We start from the raw sequence: 26,865 nt of genomic DNA on the forward strand, positions 1-26,865 counted from the left end.
ACCTGCACTGTCTTGGGGAAATCACTGAGTCAGGAAATCATTTGCATAATGATTCCCCAGGATTAGAGCATTAGTATTTCCATTATCTCAGAGGATGATTGCATCATACCACTGTACCTGGGGTAACAGGTAATGAAGGCTGGGAGTTGTCTTGAGTGGCATGTGACTATGGGGGGAGTGGCCAGAGTGCTTGTAAGCATGGCCAACTGACCTGCATAAAGGGAATGTATTTTCTTTGTTCGCTGCCTCTTTGACTCAACTTTACACGCCTGCAAAGAAGGTCAAAGGGGGTCACCTAGCTTGTACAAGCTTTAATAAACTTTAACTGTTTGTTGAAGTTGGCGTGTGCGAATTACATCTAGTGTGTGAAACTTCGGGAAAAGAACCATACATAGGGAGACACTGAATAGGCTGGGATTATTTCCTTGGAGCATTGGAGGCTAAAGGATGACCTTGCAGAGCTTTATAAAATTATAAGGGACATGGATAGGGTGAATAATCAAGATCTTTTTCCCCAAGGTGCAGGAGTCCAAAGCTAGAAGGCGTAGGTTTGAAGGGAGATGGGAAAGTTAGAAGACACCAAAGGGCCAACATGTTCAATTAGAGGGTGCAGCATGTATGGAACGAGCTGCTAGAGGAAGTGATGGAGGCTGGTACAACTACAACATTTAACAGGCATCTGGATGGGTATATGAATAGGAAGGGATAAAGGGATATCAGCCAGATGCTAGCAAACGGGACTAATTTGGGATATCTGGTTTGCACAAGTTGGACCGAGCGGTCCGTTTTCATGTTGTATGACTATGAATATTCAAGTGCTAATCTACGTCATTATACAGCCAAACTGACGTAATGGCTATCAGATCACACATTTCCATTTGTACCACGAGTTTGTCTGTTTTGTTTGGAGTGCTATTTGCAGTCAGATAGTTTTTTTTTTCCCCTTTTATTAATTTTATAACATCTAAAATGTATCTGTTGATTTACTTGTAGATTTGTACTCACCATCCCTTCCTGGCACGGCTTATCTTTTTCCATTTTGATAGCTTTCTCTTGCCTTGCCTCTACGCTTTAATTTACCACATCTACCCAAATTTGATATCTTTACCTACTGTTTTTAAACTCCTTTTCGTCCCTAGTTCTGCAGCTTGTTCGAGCAGCAGTTCAAGATCTTCTGTAGGACTGGTTATTCATGCCCCACAAACTTGACACTACCTCTCCCGCACCAGTCTTTCAGTCACATATTAATTTCCAATCTTATTTATCTTCTACCAATTTGCACTGGATCAGGGAATAGTCCCATGATAATTGCTACAGAAATCCTATAGTTTGTTCATCATGTCCACACTGAACCTCCAAAGCATATCCCACCCAGACCCACCCCATCCCTGGGACCCTACATTTCTCATGATTAATCCACTTAACCAGGACACTATGGGCAATTTAGCATGGCCAATCCATCTAACCTGCACATCTTTGAACTGTGGGAAGAAACCAGGGCACCTAGAGGAAACCTGCACAGACAGGGGAGACTGTGCAAAGTCCACACAGACAGTGTGGATGCTAGTATCGAATCCAGGTTCCTGTCACTGTAAGGTAGCAGTCTTAACCACTGAGCCACCCAATGCAGTCGAGATTTTGCTTATCAATTTGGTGTCTATATGCTTATAAACTATGGCAAAAAAAAAATGTCTTCAGCCTGAAGTCAGTGGTCTGGGGCTACTGAGGAGATTTGTTTGAAAGTTAAAAATTGAGATTGTGTGGGGCTTGAAAGTGATCAGCACAAAGTGGCAAGAGAATTAGCCAAAATAACACTTCTAATGAATTAAGTAAGCGAAAGAAAATGGCGGACAAAAGAACACAACAGTGGAAATTCATAGCAAATGAAATATTGAATTATGTCAGTTTATCCCATCCTCAAGATTCAGAAAGGAAGTCCAGTATGTTAATAAAAATCAAGAGAACAAGTCAAAGAGGATGAAGAGGAAGATGGTGATTGAAGAACTTTATTCTGTGTTAGATCACAAATTTGGTTATGTGGTTTTAATGATTCTGTACTGTTTACACGGTAGGGTACACTGTCATTTTTGATCTTGCCTGAGGGCAACAGACAATTCTTGTCCTGTGATTAAATAAAGATTTTGTATAACATGCAAAAGGGAGCACAGAGAAATGTTAAGAATGCAAGGAATGTGCATAAACATCAAGCCAAATGGAATTTAGTAGCATTGATATTCTAGTAATTTTGAACTTTGCTTATTGGAATGCAAATATGTAACAATTAACTTTCACCTCTACTACTTCATGGCGACTTTTACTAATTGACAGTCTAGCACTGGATTGAGTGTATCAACTTCAATCCAGCACCAGAAATGATCACCTCATAATCCAATGTAGCACAAACAATGCTGCTGGCAGTTTCAGATCTGCTCAAGTAACCTCAAGATCAGCAGATAATATCTTTGCCTCAGTTTAGTATGCAGGATAGGCTACATGGCTAGATTTCATTGTCAAAAAAATTCATTATTGATTCTCATGTAACAGATAAAAGGCACAACAGAGAAGTATGTTTCCATGCAACTGCACTATGAGCTTCAGAAAAAGTGACCAAACTACATGTGGACAAACAAAGTTATTTTATACCTCATTTACACTGGTCTGTTAACTAAAAAGGCTTCACAAAATGCTGAGTCATCTCCCCTTGCCAAGAATTTAAAATACTGAAAAGTAAATTAAAGTCACAATTAGACTACACACATTTACTCAAACTTTGCTTTAAAAGAAAAATGATTTTTGAATTAACAAAATGTAAGGCAGAGGGAATTTTGTGTGAAAATATGAAATTAATAGTGATACTGAGAAGCTGGCACATATAAAACATATTACTTTGAGTAACACTGAGGACTTGGCTCATTGTGTACTGTCACCTAGCAACAGCAGCTTTCTTCACATGCTGCTTCCAAAGCTCACATTGTCTGGCTAGCTCAAACTGAAAAATAAAGTTTCCTCAAGACTGAAACAGCCAGCAGTTTCAAAAGGTTAAAGAGAAAAGGTCTGATATTTAATCTCAGTTCAGTTGGCATGGATGTTGCCAAACAGGATGCCTAGAAATTTGAATTCATAAGTTGTTTCTGTTATCTCTTAGTCAAAGAATTCCTTCACTGTTTCAAACAATCAGAATTACACTCAAAACGTCTAAACTCAAAGAACACAAACTAAGTGTGGACAACCTCTCCTCACAATTTAACCTTTGAATCCCCAGTGTGATTCTGATTAATCTCCACTACATGATAGGATACCTAAAATGGACAGATTACATATGACCAATGTTTTGAATGCTAAAGCTAATTTGCAAGCTCTATTCTAGTTTTGGAGAGAAAAATATCAACTTTCTATCTTCTTTTTGTGATTACTGTATTAGTAATTGCTCCTCAGAATTTACTAGTTACTTATCATGAAGAAAACATTGTATCCAAATGTGTGTATTCATATTTCTCCACAATGAATTCCACTTGCCACAATTTTGTCCTCTTCCTTAATCTCCATGTTCAACATAATTTCTTACCTACAGCATGAAACAGACCCTTCACTCCAATTCGTCCATGTCAAGTCAGATATCCTAAATTAATCGAGTTCCATTTGCCAGCACTTGGCCCATATCCCTCCAAACACTTCCTATTCTTATACCCGTCCAGATGCCTTTTAAATATTGCAATTGTACCAGCCTCCACCACTTCCTCTGGCAGCTCATTCCATACACACACCACTCTCTGAAAAAGTTACACCTTAGGTCCCTTTCATATCTTTCCCCACTCACCTGAAACCTATGCCCACTAACTTTGGGCTCTCCTACCCTGGGATAAAAGACCTTGACTATTCACGCTATAAATGCCACCTCTATAAAGATCACCCCTCAACGTCAGATGCTCCAGGAAAATAGCTCCAGCCTATTCAGGCTCTCCCTGTAGCTCAAATCCTCCAATCCCAGCAACATCTTTGTAAATATTTTCTGTGCCCTCTCAGGTTTTAACAATATCTTTCCGATAGCAAGGATACCTTGCCATATCCAACTTTGTGTATTTCAATATTTTCTTAGAGGAGGATATAGTGGTGCGTCATGTCAAAATAAATGACAGGAGTCAAGTCACAGTAACAAAGAATGTAAGTGTAGAAATTTCAATTACCATTGCAACAGATTCAACCAAATGGTCTTTTTTTTTAAAAAAAGACCAACTTACCTATATGTTGGAATTTTGGCAATAAATGTAGCCAAGCCTGGTTTATCCTGAATGGGTCCATCTGAGGAAACCAGTGGGAAGTCCACTCAATGCGGAAGTAGCATTGCAAGTCAATTCACAGTCTATTGTTATAGCAATTGCTACTGTATTAAAGGGAATCACTGTTTGTAGTGAATGAGGAAATGTAGTGTAAGAGTGTTAGAGAAAAGTATGGTTGGGGGCAGTGAAGTGATGAGTGCTTGGGTTGGGGGAGGAGGGTTGTGGTGGCGGAGCAACTCCATAAAGGTGTCAAGAGGGGCCCCACTAGTGAATCAGTGTTCAGTTAAATAAATGATCTACGAGTTACAGTAAGTTGTAATCCTATTACATTTCCTGGGCAAATATTAAGCTCATGTGAGGCCTAAGCCTCCCTTAGGTCAGTGTCAAAACACTTGCCATGAGATCTGTGAAGTAGAACAGTGGAGTTATCCCTGACATCTAGAGTAATATTAACCTTATTAACAAAATAAAACAGATCATCTGGTCATTATCACACTGCTTTTGTGGGGAGGGAGGCATGGAGGTACTGGGAGCTTGCTGTGTCTAAATTGGTTGCCACAATTCTACATTCTAACAGGGACCAGACTTCAGAAGTATTACACTGATAGCAAGCACTTTGTGATTTCCTAACACCATGAAAGGTGCAAACAAATGCACATTCATTTTATTTCAAAAGTATACACACAAAAGGTACACTACTTACCACAGTGACAGCATCATTCAGCAACGACTCTCCGAACACCAATATATGGAGTTGTTCATTTACGTGGATTTCTTCAAAGACGGCTAGAACTGCAACAGGGTCCACAGCAGAGATCAGGCTTCCAAACAACAGGGTCTGGAACAGGGTGATGTCACTCAAATTAAAAGCCTGCACCTGGCAAATTCCATATAGCGACACAGCAATACCAATTATATTCCAGAGGGTTCCAACCACTGCATACCATAAGATAGTTCCGATATTATCGAAGAAAGGCCTGCTGGGCATAAAGTAACCAGCATCAAGCACTATGGGTGGCAGTAAGTACAAAAAAAATACATCTGTGCTCATAACAGGAGGAGATCTCTCTTTAGCTCCAAAGATGATTCCTCCAAGTAACAACCCAATGATAATCAGCAGGCAGCTCTCTGGCACAATTGTAGCGAGTTTGTGATACAGATGGAACCCTGGAAGAAGGCAGAATATAAATATTAGCTATGAAAAAATAAAGCAAACGATGAATACACATGTTATACATGATAATTAACAGTCTGGCCAACAATATTTTAGCCATAGGCAAAATATAATTCTTGAAATCTGAAATGTAAACAGTAAATGCCAAAAATACTGAGGCAGTTTGGACCGCAATTGTGAACAGAGAAACAAAACGTTAGCATTTCAGAGTGATAACTTATCATCAGCACTTATTTCAAATATGTAGGGATCTGGCACAACACTAAAAGGCAGTGACAAGACCTCAAATCACTACAAAAAGAACAGAAATGTCTTCTACAAATCATACATATAATGCTAATAAATACAGCCTGAAGTTGCACCTCAAGGTTTGGCCTTATTGATAGTTAAACCTAAAACAAAACAGTTCAAGCATTTTGTCTGTACATGCAAAACAAGTCATGTTCAATGTTCTCCACTATTGTAAGGTTCACTCGATCAAATGTTTGTTCTTAATTCACAGCTTCAAAAGAAACAAAAATAGACCATCTCAGGAACTGATACAGTATGGAGTAATTTTTAATGCACGGTGGCTCACAGTGCCAGGGTCTCAGGGTCGATTCCAGCCGTGGGTAACTGTCTGTGTGGAATTTGCACATTCCCCCAGTGTCTGCGTGGGTTTCCTCCAGGTACTCCGGTTTCCTCCCATAATCCAAAGATGTGCAGGTCAGGTGAATTGGCCATGCTAAATTGCCCGTAGTGTTAGGTAAGGGGTAAAGGTAGGGGTATGGGTGGGTTGCGCTTCGGCGGGGTGGTGTGGACTTGTTGGGCCGAAGGGCCTGTTTCCACACTGTAAGTAATCTAAATCTAAATCTAATCTAAATGTACAGATCGGGTGAATTCGCCATGCTAAATTGTCCATAGTTGTTGGGTGCATTAGTCGGGGTGGGGCGGGTGGGGGGGGGGGGGTGGGGGAGTTATTCTTTGGAGGGTCAGTGTGGACTTGTTGGGCTGAAGGGCCTGTTTCCACACTGTAGGGAATCTAATCTAATCTCATTAATTTCCTAAGAGTCATTACCAAAAAAGTGATACACAACAACATTTACATTTAAATGCAACAACCTTTGCAATTGACATCAAAATTTTGCAAATAAATACATAAATTCATTTTTAAATTTCTTAATGTGATGTAGACATTGTAGGTTAGGCAGTATTTACTGCCCAGCCGTTATTGTTCTGGAGAAGGTGGTGGTGAGCTGCCTTCTGAAACCACTGCAATCCTCGGGATGTTAGGACACCAACAATGCTGTTAGGAAGGCAGCTCCAGGATTATATTCCAACAACCATGAAGAATCAGTAATATGGTTCCAAGTCAGGATGGTGAGAAGTTTGGAAGGGAACTTGAAGGTGGTGGTGTTCACTTACATCTGCTGCGCTTGTCCAAATAGATGGTAGAGTTTCCAGTTTATTTTAGATTAGATTACTTACACAGTGTGGAAACACGCCCTTTAGCCCAATAAGTCTACACCAACCCACCCAGACCCTTTCCCCTACATTTACCCCTTCACCTAACACAACAGGCAATTACCATGGCCAATTCACCTAACCTGCACATCTTTGGACTGTGGGAGGAAACCGGAGCACCTGAAGGAAACCCACGCAGACACAGGGAGAATGTGCAAACTCCACACAGACAGTTGCCCGAGGCAGGAATTGAACCCAGGTCTCTGGCACTGTGAGGCAGCAGTGCTAACCACTGTACCACCATGCCGTTTTGGAAGGTGCCGAATGAGGAGCCTTGGTGAATTACTGTTGTGTACCATCTACAAGATGCACAGAGTTACAACTGTGTACTTTGGTGAAGACATGAATGCTTAAGTTGGTGGATAGAGTGGAGTGGAAATCAAGTGGGATGATTTGTCCTGGTTGATCTTTAGCCCAAATCATTATTCCACTACTTAAAAGATAGATTTGCGTAGCTCTAGTAGTAAATGTGGTCCACAGCAAACCAGAAATTATCTATGAGAATAAATACAGATGATTCAGTATTGCTGTGGAAGTCTCGTAAAATATAATAAATCTTATGGATTCAATGTTTATGAGCATTAAAATCTTACAGTACAGCAACGGTAATAATGTCAAGTGACACTTTATATGCTCCTAATTCCTGATTCAGCTTAAATTACATTTATCTGGATTAGTGGTGCTGGAAGAGCACAGCAGTTCAGGCAGCATCCAAGGAGCTTCGAAATCGACGTTTCGGGCAAAAGCCCTTCATCAGGAATAAATTACATTTATTCCAAAGCTTGGGCCCAGCCAACTACTAATGGAAAACAAAGGATAGTGTCTTTAAAAATCTCAAAACCTACTTGTATCATGGTTGTTTTCACAAGTAGATGTAACAAGGTCCCTTTGAATATTCAAAGAGCAGAGTCTTTTTTTGCTTAGGCCTTAGTTTTGGTACACTCACAAATAATGTACTTGAAGAAACAGAATACTTTACAAAATTATATATAATTTTTGTTTATTGAAGTAGATATATAATTTACTATGAAACATTCTACAGTAGATAGAATAAAACAAAAACTGTCAGCAACATATGGAACACATTGTTTCGGGTGAGATAGGCGAATTTTGTAGAATAGAACATAGAACATAGAACATAGAACATAGAACAATACAGCACAGAACAGGCCCTTCGGCCCACGATGTTGTGCCGAACTTCTAACCTAGATTAAGCACCCATCCATGTACCTATCCAAATGCCGCTTAAAGGTCGCCAATGATTCTGACTCTACCATTCCCACGGGCAGCGCATTCCATGCCCCCACCACTCTCTGGGTAAAGAACCCACCCCTGACATCTCCCCTATACCTTCCACCCTTCACCTTAAATTTATGTCCCCTTGTAACACTCTGTTGTACCCAGGGAAAAAGTTTCTGACTGTCTACTCTATCTATTCCTCTGATCATCTTATAAACCTCTATCAAGTCACCCCTCATCCTTCGCCATTCCAACGAGAAAAGGCCGAGAACTCTCAACCTATCCTCGTACGACCTACTCTCCATTCTAGGCAACATCCTGGTAAATCTTCTCTGCACCCTCTCCAAAGCTTCCACATCTTTCCTAAAGTGAGGCGACCAGAACTGCACACAGTACTCCAACTGTGGCCTAAACAAAGTCCTGTACAGCTGCAACATCACTTCACGACTCTTGAATTCAATCCCTCTGCTAATGAACGATAATACTCCATAGGCCTTCTTACAAACTCTATCCACCTGAGTGGCAACCTTCAAAGATCTATGTACATAGACCCCAAGAACCCTCTGTTCCTCCACCTGACTAAGAACCCTACCATTAACCCTGTATTCCGCATTCTTATTTGTTCTTCCAAAATGGACAACCTCACACTTGGCAGGGTTGAACTCCATCTGCCACTCCTCAGCCCAGCTCTGCATCATATCTAAGTCCCTCTGCAGCCGACAACAGCCCTCCTCACTGTCCACAACTCCACCTAGTATCATTTCGAAACTCAATCTCAGTTCTGCAGGCACTAAGAGGGGCTAGGAATTTGGAGGATGGGGGATGGATAAAACAAAACCTATAATCTTTGCAAGGCCACTATTGCAAACCACACAGAGGCAGTAAAAGCTGTCTTATGGAGGATCAGGTTTCTCGTCTACCCTTAGGTATCCTATAAAAACCATCACAAACTTGCCACCCACCCCAAGAATAAACTCTTTGATGTAGTTTTGCAACATTTCCAGAAGTCATTTCTAGTTTCTTGAGAACTAGAGAATGATTTCCCAGTTTTGCAAATGGACTGAGGCCAACCGAAACCAGTGATGAAATAAAGCCTCATGAGAACATTATACGAGAGTATTATTTATACAAAGGCGGCAGTTCTGAAAATCAGTTTTATTATTGTTATCTGATCATCTTTAGATGTAAGCAGCTTTTAAATTGAATCCCAAAAATACTATCAGCAAACAGTGTAATATTTACCAAGTACGTAAATATTTTGTAATGTACTGTCATTAAAACTAGCACATACAACATTCTTTTTACCACAATCATTTGAGAGGATGGAGGTAGGGCAATCAGTTTATTCAACCTCTAGATACTCCTGTCTTATTTCTGTCTAGCCCTATGTTTACAAGAAATATTTATTATTTCTCATGTTCCATCTCTTTCTTCTTCGCAATTTGCCTGATTCTTTGAGCTTTCCCTACTTTTTGCCATTAACTCTGGATTTGTGCTGAATTTCCCCCTAACCTTGCCCCGCCAAAGGCTTTTAAATCTAATTGCTCGCATTTTATTGAATGAGATTTCTACTCTGATTGGCAAATACAAAGTCAGTTCTTCAATAATGCAATTCTTGTGCAACACCGCATTATAGAAAAATCGAGATTTAGAAACAGTGCTCTCCCCTGAAACAATGTACTCTATATGTTGCTGACAGTTCTTGTTTTATTCTATCTACTGTAGGATGTTTCATAGAAAATCGTATATCTTCTTCAATAAACAAAAATTATATGATTAATTTTGTAGTATTCTGTTTCTTTAGATACAGTATTTGTGAGTAATCACGTTACAGCCAACACATATTTTAAAAGTTTGCACTTTAAAAACAAACAGTGTCCCCAATTTGTCAAACACATTACAACAAGTGCCTGACCTCGGTGGTAGGCAAGTTGTTGGAGGGAATCCTGAGGGGCAGGATGTACATGTATTTGGAAAGGCAAGGACTGATTCAGGATAGTCAACATGGCTTTGTGCATGGAAAATCATGTCTCATAAACTTGAGTGAGTTTTTTGAAGAAGTAACAAAGAAGATTGAGGAGGGCAGAGTAGTAGATGTGATCTATATGGACTTCAGTTAGGCGTTCGACAAGGTTCCCCATGGGAGACTGATTAGCAAGGTTAGATCACATGGAATACAGGGAGAACTAGCCATTTGGATACAGAACTGGCTCAAAGGTAGAAGACAGAGGGTGGTGGTGGAGGGTTGTTTTTCAGACTGGAGGCCTGTGACTAGTGGAGTGCCACAAGGATCGGTGCTGGGTCCTCCACTTTCTGTCATTTACATAAATGATTTGGATGCGAGCATAAGAGGTACAGTTAGTAAGTTTGCAGATGACACCAAAATTGGAGGCGGAGTGGACAGCGAAGAGGGTTACCTCAAATTACAACAGGATCTGGACCAGATGGGCCAATGGGCTGAGAAGTGGCAGATGGAGTTTAATTCAGAAAAACGCGAGGTGCTGCATTTTGGGAAAGCAAATCTTAGCAGGCCTTATACACTTAATGGTAAGGTCCTGGGGAGTGCTTTTGAACAAAGAGACCTTGGAGTGCAGGTTCGTAGCTCCTTGAAAGTGGAGTCGCAGGTAGATAGGATAGCGAAGGCAGTATTTGGTATACTTTCCTTTATTGGTCAGAGTATTGAGTATAGGAGTTGGGAGGTCATGTTGCGGCTGTATAGGACATTGGTTAGGCCACTGTTGGAATATTGTGTGCAATTCTGGTCTCCTTGCTATCGGAAAGATGTCGTGAAACTTGAAAGGGTTCAGAAAAGATTTACAAGGATGTTGCCAAGGTTGGAGGATCTGAGCTACAGGGAGAGGCTGAACAGGCTGGGGCTGTTTTCCCCGGAGCACAGGAGGCTGAGGGGTGACCTTATAGAGGTTTACAAAATTATGAGGGGCATGGATAGGATAAATAGACAAAGTCTTTTCCCTGGGGTCAGGGAGTCCAGAACTAGAGGTCATGGGTTTAGGGTAAGAGGGGAAAGATATAAAAGAGACCTATGGGGCAACTTTTTCATGCAGAGGGTGGTACATGTATGGAATAAGCCGCTAGAGGATTTGGTGGAGGCTGGTACAATTGCAGCGTTTAAGAGGCATTTGGATGGGTATATGAATAGGAAGGTTTTGGAGGGATATGGGCCGGGCGCTGTCAGGTGGGACTAGATTGGGTTGGGATATCTGGTCAGCATGGACGGGTTGGACAGAAGGGTCTGTTTCCGTGCTGTAGATCTCTATGACTCTATGTGTTGCTTTTCTTCCCAGATTTCTAACATCAAAATAGTCGTTGCCTGAAGCATGGTGCTGTGTATTTGTAAAGGTTATATTGTACACATTTCAAAAGGCACTGAAAGATATTGCCAGCAATATACGTCTGGTTTAGATAAAACTGTACACCATATACTCCAGGTTTTTAAAACTGCATTCATGAGATGCTGTAGTTATGGGCAAGACTGATATGCATTGGACATCCGTGGTCCACCCTGGAAGATAGTAATGATCTGTATATGATGTGGAGGTACCGGTGTTGGATTGGGGTGGAAAAAGTTTTTTAAAAATCACACAACATCAGGTTACAGTTCAACAGGTTTACTTGGAAGTACAAGCTTTCAAAGCGTTGCTCCTTTGTCACGTAGCTAGTGGGGCAGGACATTAGGACACAATTTGTAGCAAAAGATCATAGTGTCATACTGTTTCCAGAGAAATTAGGAGCAGGGTAATTTACATTTAGCCTTGTCCCCGTTCAAATTAGCAGTAAGGCAGCAGCTAACAATTATTAGCAAATTTTGAACATACAGACTTTTTTCACTGTAGTGCAGAAGGTTGAGAGGTGACCTTAAAGAAGTTTTAAAATCACGAAGGGTATAGATAAGCTTGGGATAAGGCAGGCTTCTTTTCCCTCAGGTGGGGAATTTCAAGGATAGGGGACATATTTTTAAAGTGAGAGGAGTAAGCTTTTTTAAAAAAACCATGAGGGGCAACTTTTAAAAATAAAATGAGTGTGGTCCTTGTGTGGAATGACCTTCCAGAGAAAGTGGTGGTTGCGGGTACAGTTACAATGTTTGAAAGATATTTAGATAGGTACAGGAATAAGAGATGCTTGGAGGGATATGGGCCAAGTGCAGGTAGATAGGACTATTAAGTTTGGATTATGGTCAGCATAGATTGGTTGAACCAAAGAGTCTACTTCAGTGCTGTATAACTCTATACACTTCCAATATAAACACACTCTGAACTAAGAGTCAGAGCCTCTAATACTGAGAAATAGCACAAGGAATAAGGTTCTCCTTGCAACTTGAACATTTTAAGCTACATATACCATATCAATACAAAAGTAGAACTTTTTATGGATGTGAAACCTGCAATGCAAATGGAGCATGAAGAAACTTGACTTCCTGCCAATTTCCATTCAGATTAATAAATCAAGATTCCATCATACTTGAAAGATAGTAAGTGACAAAGAGATACCAGTCTCATCAAACCAAACTTTCTCAACAGCAGTTGAGCCCAATTTTTACTGCTGTTGATTTTTCCCCACCCAGATTTATGGGCTGCATGATGGCTCAATATTTAGCACTTCTGCCACACAGTGCCAGGAAGCCAGGTTTGATTCTAATCTTTGGCGTTTGTGTGGAGTTTGCACATTGCGCCAGTGTCTGCGTAGGTTTCCTCTGGATGCTCTGGCTTCCTCCAACAGTCCAAAACCATGCAGGTTAGGTGGATTGGCCATGCTAAAGTTCCCCATAGTGTCCAGGCTTGTGCAGGTTACATGGATTAGCAACGCAAAATGCAGGGTTATGGGAGTGGGTCTGGGTGGGATACTCTTTGAAGAGTCAGCACGTACCAGATGGACTGCACAAAAGGAATTCTATGATACTATAGCCCAGAACTGAGAGGAGACAACACTCCTAAAAGACTGGACACTTTTCTCTGGGAAAGAAAGGCTGAGATTGTTGTGGGGGAAATCACCAGTCTCAGAGTCAGAATCGAGATTCAATGACAAGAGTTTATTGTACAAAGAAACCGGAGCGCCGGGGAGAGAGAATTAGACGTCTGGCAGCACGACTGGTTTCTCTCACCCTGGGAGCATGTTGCAATATTTTATACATATATTTCATGGTGTAATGTCCAGATATTGAGTCTTTGTTTGTGCAGCATGGTTTGTTACAGAAAACACTAGAGTCATTGTCCGTTTTAGTTCCAGAGGAATGTTACACAGTCATTGTCAGTTTCAGCAGCTATGCAGAAATCCATTGCTGTAGTAATTGGTCATTATCATTCTGAGAAGAAAGATTGTTTACCATAACTGCAAATCTAAGGTATTAACACTTGTACACAAGTAGTCTCAGGTAGTTAACATTTCTATTGAAGGTGGCGGCAGTAGATGTTACTGATGTGCATTCTCTCCCCCACTCGCCTTAAACTAATTATCTATGTTCTGTGTCTATTGTGCTGGTATCCTGTTGACCTTAGGCAGTACTTTGCTGTATTTTTCCATGCAATGGCTCAGTGGCCATCTAGTTTGTGTGTGCCCCATGTCAGCATGCCCTGTGTCAACTGCCACTTCAAACTCTAGAAAAACCATGTAAAAATTAACCAGGATTTGAAATGAGATTATCACTAATACATCCAAACAAAATAAAACTGACAAGAAGCCTTTCTCAGAGATGGTGGACCTAGCTGACCTGGAATTGTCAAAGGGCAAAGATGCAATTCAAGGACAGATAGCCAAGTGAAGGTGAAAGAAAGAAGTATTTGTTTGAGTGGGCAAGATGAATGAAATGTGGAAAGACACAGCCACCAGCAGAGACTGAATAACCCATTCCCATGCTGTAAATGGTATTTAAACCTTTAAAGGGGTAAGTTCCTGCAGCAAATATTCTCCCCTACAATGCCAGAGTACAATCTGATGAAGTTATCTTACCACAATATTATTATCATTGGCACCCCCATTATCAACATCCCAGGAGCTAACACTGGAACTGAACTGAATTCGCATAAAAAGCCATGGCTACCAGAGCAGATCAGAGGCTAGAATTTTGTGGTGAGCAACTCCATTCCTAAATCCAAAGCCTGTCCACGATCTACAAGCACAAGTCAAGTGAGACGGAATTTCCCTCAATTGCCTGGATGACTGCAATTACCAACAGCACTCAAAATGACATCTCAGATGATGCAGCCATCTTGTTTGACACCGCAGCCACACCTTGAACATTCACTCCCTCCATCACCAATGTACAGTGGTGGCAATGTGCCCCATTTACAACATGGACGGCTGTAATTGACAAAGGTTGCTTCAATATAATCTTTCAAACTCACAAACTCTACAGTCTAGAAGCACAACAGCAGAAGATACACAGGAACACCACCATCTGCAAGTTCCACTCAAAGCTACACATAGTCTTGATTTGGAACTTATCAGCCTTCCTTCACAGTCACTGGATCAAGGTCCTGGAGCTCCCTATCTAACATTATAGGTGCACATACACAGACTGCAGTAGCTCAAGGCAGCAGCTCACCACCAGCACCTTGCAAGGGCAATGAGCAATAAACGCTGGCCCAGCTAGAGACACCCACATTCACTGAAAAAGAACAAGAATCATAGACTCTCGACTATGTGGAAGCAGGCCATTTGGCCTATCAGGTTCAAACCAACCCTCTGCAGAGCATCGCACCCAGACTCAACTCTCTACCCAGACTCATCCCTCTTCCTGTAACTCTGCATTTCCCATAATCCACCCAGCCTACACATCCCTGAACACTATGGGCAATTTAGCATGGCCAATCCACCGAACCTGTACATCTTTGGACTGTGGGAGGAAACTGGAGCACGTGGAGGAAACCCACGCAGACACGGGGAGAATGTACAAACTCCACAGAGACACTCACCCCAAACTTCTTTTTTAAAAAATGTCTTGAAGAAATCCTATCTGGGCATCCTTGCTTGCAACGTAGAAGATAGACAACGTTGGCTGAGTCACATTGTACTTTGCTCAAAAACTACATGAATTTATGTAAAACTTCATTATCTCACTTTTTAGATTAGAATCAATCTAAACATCATGGCATAGACAGAGAACACAGGGGACTAACACCTTCAACATATTGTCTAGCTATCACCATTGTTAACAGTTAATCTGAGAATGCAACTTTTTAAAAAAAGGTTTTGTGATTTACACATGAAAGAAGTGAAACTATCATGGTATTCTAACAGATGAAAGACTTAACAGACCATCAATTTTTCAATGTATAATTTCAGTACCATCACACTGTAATTTTTGCTATAAATTCTGTGTGTTAGGATTGAGCCCTCCACTACCACCTGATAAAGGAGCGATGCTCCGAAAGCTAGTGTGCTTCCAATTAAACCTGTTGGACTATAACCTGGTGTTGTGTGATTTTTAACTTTGTACACCCCAGTCCAACACTGGCATCTCTAAATCTTGAATCAACATGGTATCAAGTCAAACATGAGCAGGGAAACCTCTTGCTGAATAAACCTACCACTGCAGCTTCCCCCCCCCCCCCCACCCCGCCAGCTGATGAATTAGTATCACACCTTGTTGAATGACATACTGAGGGTAGCAAGGGCAGAGAATGTATCTAAGGTGGGCACCATCATGAGGAGCTCACTACTGAAGAAACCTGAAAGGATTTTCCTGCTGGACTGGAGCTGTGGCAGATGTTGAGAAGGTAAAGCTCAGGCCATCATAGTCGTACCAGACGACAGGAATGCTCTCTCATTAGAGAGACAATTGTTGGTTGTTTAATTGGAGAGAGCTCCAGGACCTTGTTCCAGTGGCTGTAAAGGAATGGTGATAAGTTCCAAGTCAAGACTGTGTATAACTTAGAGTGGAACTTGCAGATGGTTGTGTTCCTGTGTGTCATCTGCTATTGTGCTTCTAGACTGTAGAGTTTGAGAGTTTGAAAGATGAGATTCAAGCAACTCTTGTAAATTACAGCAGTACATATTGTAGATGGGACACACTGCCACCATTATATATTGGTGATAGAGGATGTGAATGTTCTCTCATTTGAAAATGAGAGTCTTTCATGGTAACCTCAGCCAGCGCTGAATTGAAGCCATGCTACTGGTATCACTCTGCATTGCAAACCAGCCATCCAGCCAACTGAGCTAACTGACCCCCAATGTGATGAGAACATCAAGAAGGGAACAAAAATAACATGAACTTGTTCTCAATCTCCCTTAGGCAGACAGCTCTGTTTAGCGTGTATCCTCTGTTATAGCTTCTCTCAGCGTGCAGTTCATTCCTAGTCATGTCAATGCTGTGAGATCTTTTAGGCTGACTGGAGAAAGAAGAACATGAACCTATTGTTTAACATCTTATGGGTGGCACGGTGGCTCCGTGGTTAGCACTGCTGCCTCACAGCACCAGGGTCCCAGGTTTGATTCCAGCCTTGGGCAACTGTCTGTGTGGATTTGCACATTCTCCCAGTGTCTGCGTGGATTTCCTTCGGGTGCTCCAGTTTCCTCCCACAATCCAAAGATGTGCAGGTCAGGTGAATTGGCCATGTCAAATTGCCCATAGTGTTAGGTACATTAGTCAGAGGGAGATGGGTTTGGGTGGGTTACATTTCGGAGGGTCAATGTGGACTGGTAGGGCCGAAGGGCCGGTTTCCACACTGTAGGGAATCTAATCTTATCCAAAAGCACCTCTGAAAGCAGGGCCAAATTGCACAGTTTTGGTGTAACTTTACCAAATTCTTAAGTAACTGCAGCAGGATTTAGAGTCAGAGATGTACAGCATGGAAACAGACCCTTTGGTCCAAACCGTCCATGCCGACCAGATATCCCAAGGTAAAAACAAGGACTGCAGATGCTGGAAACCAGATTATAGATTAGAGTGGTGCTGGAAAAGCACAGCAGTTCAGGCAGCATCTGAGGAGCAGGAAAATCAATGTTTTGAGCAAAAGCCCTTCATCAGGGCTTCCTGATGAAGGGCTTTTGCCTGAAACACCAATTTTTCCTGCTCCTCAGATGCTGCCTGAACTGCTGTGCTTTTCCAGCACCACACTAATCTAGGACCAGATATCCCAACGCAATCTAGTCCCACCTGCCAACACCCAGCTCATGCCCCTCCAAATTTCTTCGCTGTTTCATCTCAAATCCATTGTTATCAAAGATAACATGACATTACATTTTGATCTGTTTGCTGTACCTCTGTTAATTTGCTTCTGAACGGTCACTGGAACCAAAACGTTAATTCTGCTTTCTCTCCACAGATGCTGCCAGATTTACTGATTTTTCAATAACTTTTGTTTTGCTACAATATACTAACTTTACCATCTAGCTTTGTATCATCAATTTGCACAGTTCATTCAATCTCCTTATCCATGTCATTGATATAGATTTGGGGGCCGAGATCCATTGTTTTGCTAAACATTCAACCTGGGCCATGGTGTAATTGAGTAGAGAGCTGGTACCTTCTGGGAATTGGGATATACAAAACAGGAGGGGGTTAAAAATAAAGAGGACTAAAGACAAAAGAGGGATTAATTAGAGTAAGTGTGGCTGAGCCAAAGCTGCAAGCCTTTGGAACGATTGGAGTGAGTTAAATAACATAGTTAAACTGCACAAAACTATCACACCCAAACCAAATGTTGACAATAGTGTAGAACAAAAAGTAGTAATGATAAAGAACCTTCTTCCTGTTGCTTGCCTAAATAAAAATTCGAACAATGGCAATTGTTTATGGTTTGTGAAACAGACTGATGCCAAGTGAAACCGCTGTTAAAACATGATCAAGGGCATAGTACACAAATCTGATAAGAATAAGTAATAAAATAGGTGACTGAGCAATTTCTGTTGTAACTTTAATTCTCCAAAATATAAAAGGTCTTTTCTATGTAGTGATTCACGATTGTAGAAAAACTACACAACAAATAGAGGCCATTTGGTCCATTGCGTCCATACCAGCTGAACAAATTAGCCATCTATTCTTAACCCACTTCCCAGCACAAGTATATGATCTTGTAGGTTAGAGAGTTTCAGATAAATATTCAGATTCCTTTTAAATGAGTTGACAGTTTTCACCTTACCACCAAACAAAGCAGTAAATTCCATACATTCACCATCCAATGGGTGAACAAAAAAAAAGTGTCCCCTTGTTCTCTCTAACCATTCTATCAATTATTTTAAAATCTGCACCCTCTTATGGTTGACGTCTCTGATCAGGGAAATGGATAGTGTGAGCAGGGAAGACCCAAGTTTCTTACTATTTCGTACACTTCGATTAAGTCACCTCTCCATCTCCTATGTCCTTAAGGAAACATAGCATATCCATTCATTCCACATAGTTGCAGGTTTCAAGCCCTAGTAACCTCCTTGTAAATTTTCTCTGTACTGACTCTCGAATAATTATGCCCTCTTTTGATTTGACTACCAAAACTAGATACAAAACTTCAGCTGTAACAGTTTTTTATTGTTCCAGCACTAAGTTGTTGCTTTTGTATTCAACACTTCACCTACTGAAGGATGATATCGCATAGGCCTTATTTACCAATTTAATTACTGGTCTCATATGCCTCAGAGAACCATGGACATGAACTCAATGATCTCTTACTTCCTCTAGCCCTCAAAATACCCTCCCTGCTTTACGTGCTCCCCACCAATGCAGAACCTCACACTTCTCTGGATTGATTTCTATTTGTCATTTTTTTGCGCACTCTGCCAGACCATCGATATTATCCTGTATTTGAGAGCCATCCTCTTCAACACCAACTATTTTGTCAATTTTAATATCATCCACAAATTTCCAATCATGGCTCCCACATTTAAGTCTAAGTCATTAATATATTGCACAAAGTAGGCGGCACAGTGGCATGGTGGTTAGCACTGCTGCCTCACAGCGCCAGAGACCCGGGTTCAATTCCCGCCTCAGGCGACTGACTGTGTGGAGTTTGCACATTCGCCCAGTGTCTGCATGGGTTTCCTCCAGGTGCTCCGGTTTCCTCCCACAGTCCAAAGATGTGCAGGTCAGGTGAATTGGCCATGCTAAATTGCCCATAGTGTTAGGTAAGGGGTAGATGTAGGGGTATGGGTGGGTTGCGCTTTGGTGGGGCGGTGTGGACATATTGGGCCTAAGGGCCTGTTTCCACACTGCAAGTAATCTAATCTAAAACAACAAGGGTCTCAACACTGAGTTCTGTGGTACACCACTGGAAACCATTTTCCATTCACACAAACCTCCGTCAACACAAAATCAATTTAGAATACAATTCATCATATTCTCCTGTATCCCATAGGCTTCAATTTTTTCCAAGCATTAGGCAAATTTCATAGATTCCCTACAGTGTGAAGCAGGCTATTCAGCCCATCAAGCTCACACCAACCCTCCAAAAGACCATCCCACCTATATTCCTTCCCCCACAAACCCATCCATGTAACTCTGCATTTTCCACGGCAACCTACCTAGCCTGCATGTCCCTGGACACTACAGTCAATTTCCCATGGCCAATCCACCTCACTTGCACATCTTTAGGCTGTGGGAGTAAACCGATGCAGGCACAAGAAGAATGTGCAAATTCCAGATGGACAGTCACTCGAGGCTGGAATTCAACGTATGCCCCTGGCGTTGTGGGGCAGCAATGCTAACCACTGAGCCACCATGCTGCCCTACAGCTTAAATGGTTAACACAGTACATAAAATATAATGTTATTTCAAGCATGAAGTGTGACACTGTCACAAGATAAAACATATGAACTTTATATTCTCCCTCTCTGTTCACATCATACCCCAGGATCTGCTGGAGGTAAGTGATCTCCTGTGATTGAATAGTAGATCATTATATTCCCAAGAGGTATTTCTCATAGTTTTGAGTGTAAACTATATTAAATTGAAGGAAAGTTAAAAGGGGAATAAAAATGCAGAAGTCATTTTCTAGACATACTGTACAAAATGTCTCTTCAGAACAGTATTTCCAGCCACAAGTCAAAATGATACAGCCAGTGCGTGAATGGAGAGTTAATGTGTTTCTCACTTTTAGCCTAACAGCAACATGAAAAGGAGAGCCTCATGGTCCCAATTTAAAGCTTGTGAGCACCTCGAGAGGTTAAGCTTCTAAGAATGCAGCATGCAGGCACACTGGCGTGTGGATATGTTATGGCATTTGAGAATCAAACTCCAATCCATTGACAAAATTCTCACTTTCGATGCCAGAGGCTAAATGGTACAGACTAATGGAAGAAACTCTGACAAAAAAGTTGGAATGGAGCCCAATGGTAGCTTGGTTTAAGTCCATCATCCATGCAGCAACCACTGTAACCAAGCCAATGCCAGACCCGACACTTGCTTTTGAATCAATTCACAGGATGAGAGCATAATCACAGTTAAGAGTCAACTATATTACTGTGGGTCTCAAGTCACATGTCAGCCAGACAGATAAGGATAGCAGATTTCTTTCCCTAAAGGATTTTAGTGAACCAGATGGGGTTTAACAGCAATTAACAGTGGCTTACACGGTTGCCACTGGATACTATCTTTTTCCAGATTTTTATTGAATTTATACTTCACCATTTCCTAAGATGGGATTTGAACCTATATCCTCAGAGCAATAGCATGGGATTCAGGATTACTAGCCCAGTGACATTATCACTACACAACTGCCTCTCTGTGAAGCCAGCCAGACAAGCATGGAAGAGGACCACGATATATTTGGGAAGTCCAGGATCTTCGTAATATTTGAGTAGTTTGCACCCTGGAGAAGACATCGCCATAGGTGACTACAAGTTAACAAATTCTTCACTCATGAGACCCTAATTTAAAATAACTAAGTTCAAGACACCTTGGTAAAAAGAACCGCACATTATCTTCGAACAATTGTGTTAACCAGGAATGGCATGTTGCCAGCCTCCAACACAGAGTTGAGAACAGCAGAATTTATGAGGTACTTATGCATTAAAGTGTTTCTATTTTGCCTTGCATTAAAAAGTATGGCCAAGAACTGGGTAGCAGAGAGTTGAAAAGATGGTGAAAACATAGCAAACTTACAGGCACATTAGATTTAGTAGTCACTGAGACTGAGGCCCAAGTCAAATGCAAGTTTCCATTATTTGATGCAAAAGAAGGACATTTGTTCTTACAGAGCACTGATTCGGATTTGGTGACAGAGCCCAAATAATTGATGTTGTGACAATCACAGGAAAATAATCTTCTCTATTAGCCACCATGCAAAATGCTGATGAGATTGCCTTCTCTGTTTGAAGAGATAGGACTTGTAAACATTTAAGGTCAAGAAATCACCAGAGACTGCCTTACTTTTGGAAGCCATTTTAGGGATACTCTGAAAATTCACAGAAGGGATTTTCAAATGATTTTGGAAGACCCACCTTAGGTATGACAGGGACAGTAGAACATTCTAAAAAGACAGAGGGAGTTTGAGGTTTAATATACAAGGCTACGTATCTGCCAAGAGTGGCGTAACTCACAAATATTGATACCAAGCATTTTCAGTTACTTATTTAGTTAAAGTACTTTTTGCATTATAAGTTTATGTTAGTTTAAAAGTCTTCAAATGTAAAAATCTTGTGCATTCTTGAACAATCATAACACTAGGAACAATTCATTAGTTTTATTGACAGATAAACTGATTTTTTCCTAAACTGGGAAAGCTTTGGGATAGGCTGCTGCTCAAACTTTCCATCATGAGTCCTCCTGAGAAAGGCTGGAAAACCTGGAATAAATCCAATTACAAAAGTCAGAACTAGGAGACATTAGAACCATTTAGTTGCAGGAATTACTATACCTTCTCTATTTAGCTAGCATAAGTTACCATCTTCTCTCCAATATCTCACACTGACTCCCCTCTGCTCCTGTACCAATCTCCCGAGGTCCAAACTCGACCATACTCACCATCACCTGAAAACTCTTCCCTCACATGCACGTCTTAACACTTAACATCATTATCTCTGCATGGCCTGAACACTGCCTACTCACTTTAGAATCATGGATATGTACAGCATGGAAACAGGCCCCAAGGTCCAACTTGTCATGCCAACCAAATATCCTAAATTAATCTAGTCCAACTTTCCAATATTTGTCCCATACCCCTATACTTGCTTAGGGCACATCCACACTGCATATATGCGGCAAGTTCTATAGCTAATAAAAGGTCAATAAAACAAGCAATAATCCCCCTTAATAAGCAATTTTCCCGTCCAGCAGGAATCTCGCCTCAATTCCCAAAATTTAGTTTTAAAAATGTAGCACGTTGTTCCCAACAACAATGAACTTTTCACATGATTCTGTCCTACTGCTCACCATAGTAGTGGCCCCTATATGATTCCTTCCTTTGCCCAGTGTGCTTGGGTTATTTTGAGAGATAAGCATTTATATTTTAAAATGACAAACCAGGTGCATTAACCACTTTCACATCTTTTCTTCGTCTAAATGAAATGACCTAGATTTGGATGTGCAAAGCACAATTTCAAAAATTTGCTGATGACACCAAACTTGAAACAATTATGAACTTTGGTAAGGATATTAATAAAAAGTGCAAAGGACAAACAGGCAGGTGGACATGCAGGAGATGACATTTTAGACATTAAAGTGTGAACAGATACATTTTTCTGGAGAAATGAGAGGAGCCAATGTAAACCAAACAGTACAACTATAACAGGCATGAAGGAGCAGAGGAAGATGGATTGAAGGTAGCAGGGCAGACTTAGAACATGGTTGAACAAAGCAGACAGAATCCAAGGCTCTATGAAAAGCTCAACATTGTTTAGGAAATCAGCTATCCTGAGCCAATTTAGCCTACATCTGATTCTAAATGCACAGTGTGGCTAAGTGTGCTCTCTAAAATGGTCTTCTCAGTATGATACAAAGTGCAACAGAAAAGTTAAAAATAAATCAACAAATAAATACAATAAGTAAAATTAGATGGATCATCTCACATTGATGGGCAACAAAAAGGACCAATTGCATTCAGTCAACCCTGTATAATCTTCCCAATTTGGTGCTCATGCAAAAATTTGGAAGGTGGGCCCCACTGATTAATCATGTGACAGACTGGCAAAAATCATACCTTACAATGTCCCCAGTTATGTCCTGTCCCACTGACAGGTCACACCCATCAGAGATGGCAGCCCAGCGGTGTACAGTTTGGAACAAGTTGCCTTGGAAGTGTCAAATGTTCAATGAATGCATGAGGAGGCGCTAATGGGGGAGTTAGGAGGTATTAGGGGGAGTGGACCAGGGGGTCACAGAAGGAACAGCTCCTGTGGAATGTTGACCGGGGCAGGGAGGATCTGTTTGATGGCATCCTCACAGAGGTTGATCCTTTAAAGCTGAAGACTGTTGTGGTGGAAAGTGAGGACAAGGGAAACACTAGCATCACCCTGGGAAGGAGGAGAAGGGGTGTGCATAGAAGTCCATAGCGGGTAAAGTTGAACAGGGAGTATTTATTGTGGATCCTCTCAGCTAAATTCATGTTAGATTAATGGTTCAAGGTCTATGATTTTAATTCAGGACAGTACTGCAGGAGTTCCTCAGGATAGTGTCTGAGGCCCAACCAACTTCAGCTACTTATGATGGAGTGCAAGTCATTGATTAAGTCAGAAGTGAGGGGTTTTTTTGTAGTATGCAGTTGGGTTTGTGTTGCCCCTTTAAGAAAGTGGGTCAGGTGACCTGGAGGCAGGGGTAGGGGAAGAATCTAACATGAAATTAGCTGAGAGGATCCACAATAAATATTCTGTTCAACTTTACCCACCATGCTGTTCTATTTATGGTTATGGTGAACCACAAACTGCTGGCAGTTGTAGAGTTCAGTATCAACTTGAAACTTCTCAGATGCTGAAGCAGTCTGTATTCATATGCAGCAAAACCTCGACAATATCCAGGCTTTAGCAGAATGGTGAACCCAGTGTGGCTTACAAGATCATGCCTTGAATGGACGACTTCAGCTGACGAAATAAAAACTGAGAAAACTACAGATGCTGTAAATCAGAACCAAAACCATAAATGGCTGGAAAAGCTCAGCAGGTCTGGTTGTATCTGTGGACAGAAATCAGAGTTAACCTTTCAGGTCCAGTGACCCTTCCTCAGAACAGAGCTCTTGACCCAAAACATTAACTGATTTTTCTCCACAAAAGCTACCAGACCTGCCAAGTGCTTGCAGCAATATTTGTTTTTTTTTGGCTTAAGCTGACCTACCATTCACTAAACTGAATTACTTTGTCACTAGAAGACCTGTAATTAAGCTTCTAAAGCATGGAAGCCCAGGATTGTACAAATTATTCAAAAGTTCAATTTGGTTTACTTGGATATTTTTTATATTAAAATAAGTCCATTACATTGGTTAATATTTCATAGAATAAACAAACATTCACAAAATGTAATCGTCACATTGGAATTGGTAAAAGAAAATGTCTTGATTTGTGAAGAAGACAGAGAGATCTTTTATGCTCTGTTTAACAGAGTTTGCTAGCTGCAACCATCACTTTTTGACATAAATGTTTACAATCCCTCTACATTTCCATATCGGAGTACAATAATATCCGGGCTCTTCACTTCACCCCATCCAATATGTGGAGGTGCCAGTGTTGGACGGGGGTTGACAAAATTAAAACAAAATTTTTTAAAAATCACACAAGACCAGGTTATAAGCCAACAGGTTCATTTGGAAGTACAAGTTTTTCGAGCACTGCTCCATCATCTGGTAGGTAGTGAGGCACTCCTGACTCAGTGCCCCTCCAAAAACTAGTGGTTCCGAATAAACCTGTTGGACTATAACCTGGTGTTTTGTGATTTTTTTAACTTACCCTATTCAATATCATACTCTTGATTTTTCGGAAGAATTTCTAAGTTAATGGAAGTATGGTTGGTGTCCTCACTGCTTTTGCCTTCCTGATTTCTCTCGATGTCTGGATTACTGTGACAGATCCTGTTGCATTTTCGAAGATTCCCTGTCCATCTATTTACCTTCCTGTAAGTAATGTCATTTATTTCTTTAATTTCCCTCAACAGTGCAACCTTTTGTGTCATGGGAATAGTCCTTCTGTCATTTAGCCACCATTGGCTTTCCACTTCAGCATTTGCAATATTTATTTTCCAGCTCTTTTGTTTGGATTGTTCCACTCCCTCATGCTCTGCGCATTCTAAAAGTGCTGTAACATCTTCCATTCCTAAGACCGACACCCCAAATCGCATATTTTGTTATACTGAGAAATGAACAGTTGCCACCTGTACTGCAGGGTGATGCTAACATTATCACTTCAGATTTCCAACATACATATATTATTTTTTGTAGTTAAACAAGTGTTCTCCCTGAATCCATAATCTAGAACTTCAAAAGATCCATTCTAATGGTGATCATGGAGTTATATTAAAAAACAAAATTAAGCATTTTTATGGTAAAACAATCCAAAGCCTCCTTTTGAAAATACACACAGTGCTGTAGCGTTTCTTATAGAATTTTGGGACGCTGAGGTTTCAAAAATATTCACTTCATTTGCATGAAACGGTTCCCTTTGCAAATTTCCTGGAATAGAATTCACTTTGTCTTACCTGAGGAGAAGTTATATTTAAACAAAAACAAAACAGGTAGATTTATGGATAGCTAATGGAAACGGAGTATGCAATTTAACCTGCTTACATTGGGATCCTCAGTTAACATTAAAAGAGATCAACAATGTAACAGGGAGGTAATGTACTGAATTAAATCACACGGTAAATATGCCCCTTCCTACCGTGATGTCAGGTTCGGATATTGCAAACTTACCAATTTTAGCTAAGGACGCCAGTAAGATCCAGAGGGTGATCTCAAAGGGAATCTGCACGTGGTAATAATCCAGAGAAAACACACTGAGACGTTCTTCCTGATTTGTAAGACTTCTGGAAAGGTGAATTTTGGAAGAATCTGGATGCCGGTTACCACCTTCTACTTCCTGACCATGGAGAATCGATTCGTTTCTAGAAGTGGCCTCAGCATTGTTCAAAAGGGTAACAAGCAAAATAAAATATCCAGGTAGAGACAAACGGCAAAGCCCCCGGGTATCCCGGGAACCACCACCGGCCAGAGCCATAGTAACTGTTTAAAAAAAAACACTGCTTTATCACATCGTATCAGGCCAGTTGCTGCACATTATTTTACCAAGGGTTCTGAGCTTTAGAGTCAGTACACGGTCTGATCAAACCTTCTAGGCCTCACACAAGCTGTTTTGATCTGCTGAACCGGTTCAACAGGTGGAACAACTTGCACCGACCAATGAACGTGTTCACCGGTGACTTCCCAGCTCCAATGATACCTGATCGTCCCAGACTGTATGTACCAGCGAAATAAGTTCTGTCTGGAACATACAGCAACCTCAATCTGGGCGATGCAGAACCAATTAACAATCTTTGCTATTGCATCCCTACCGGGGAAGATCTTGCATACCACTCCCTTAATTACCTTGAATAAGTTTCAACTTGGATGACTCAGTTTCGCCCTCAGGTATTCCTCAAATAGCTTGTGGTGGCAGAAACTGCTTCTGGGAAAGTAAATGCTGGTAAGAGTATGCAGAAATCTTGATAAAGAACTAGTTTACTGTGTCCATTCATAATTCTGATATTTATCTGTTTTGGCATTGCTAGTACTCCAGTTTCAACAATGCAACTTCGAGAATGTGAGT

General features: G+C 41.0%; 1 protein-coding gene across 1 annotated transcript in view; it reads right to left on the reverse strand.

Annotated features, from left to right (window-relative positions):
- The window catches only part of slc9a2 (solute carrier family 9 member 2), a 91,607-nt gene extending 65,053 nt beyond the window's left edge, over positions 1-26,554 (reverse strand). The window contains exons 1-2 of the mRNA XM_072577598.1: positions 25,974-26,554; positions 4,981-5,444 (exon numbers count right to left, since the gene is read on the reverse strand). Of these exons, the coding sequence (XP_072433699.1) occupies positions 4,981-5,444; positions 25,974-26,277 (768 nt within the window). The 5' untranslated portion in view covers positions 26,278-26,554. The remainder of the gene's footprint in view (positions 1-4,980; positions 5,445-25,973) is intronic.
- Positions 26,555-26,865: the final 311 nt, after the last annotated feature.

The sequence above is a fragment of the Chiloscyllium punctatum genome, chromosome 9, assembly GCF_047496795.1.
Source record: "Chiloscyllium punctatum isolate Juve2018m chromosome 9, sChiPun1.3, whole genome shotgun sequence".
Lineage (NCBI taxonomy): Eukaryota > Metazoa > Chordata > Chondrichthyes > Orectolobiformes > Hemiscylliidae > Chiloscyllium > Chiloscyllium punctatum.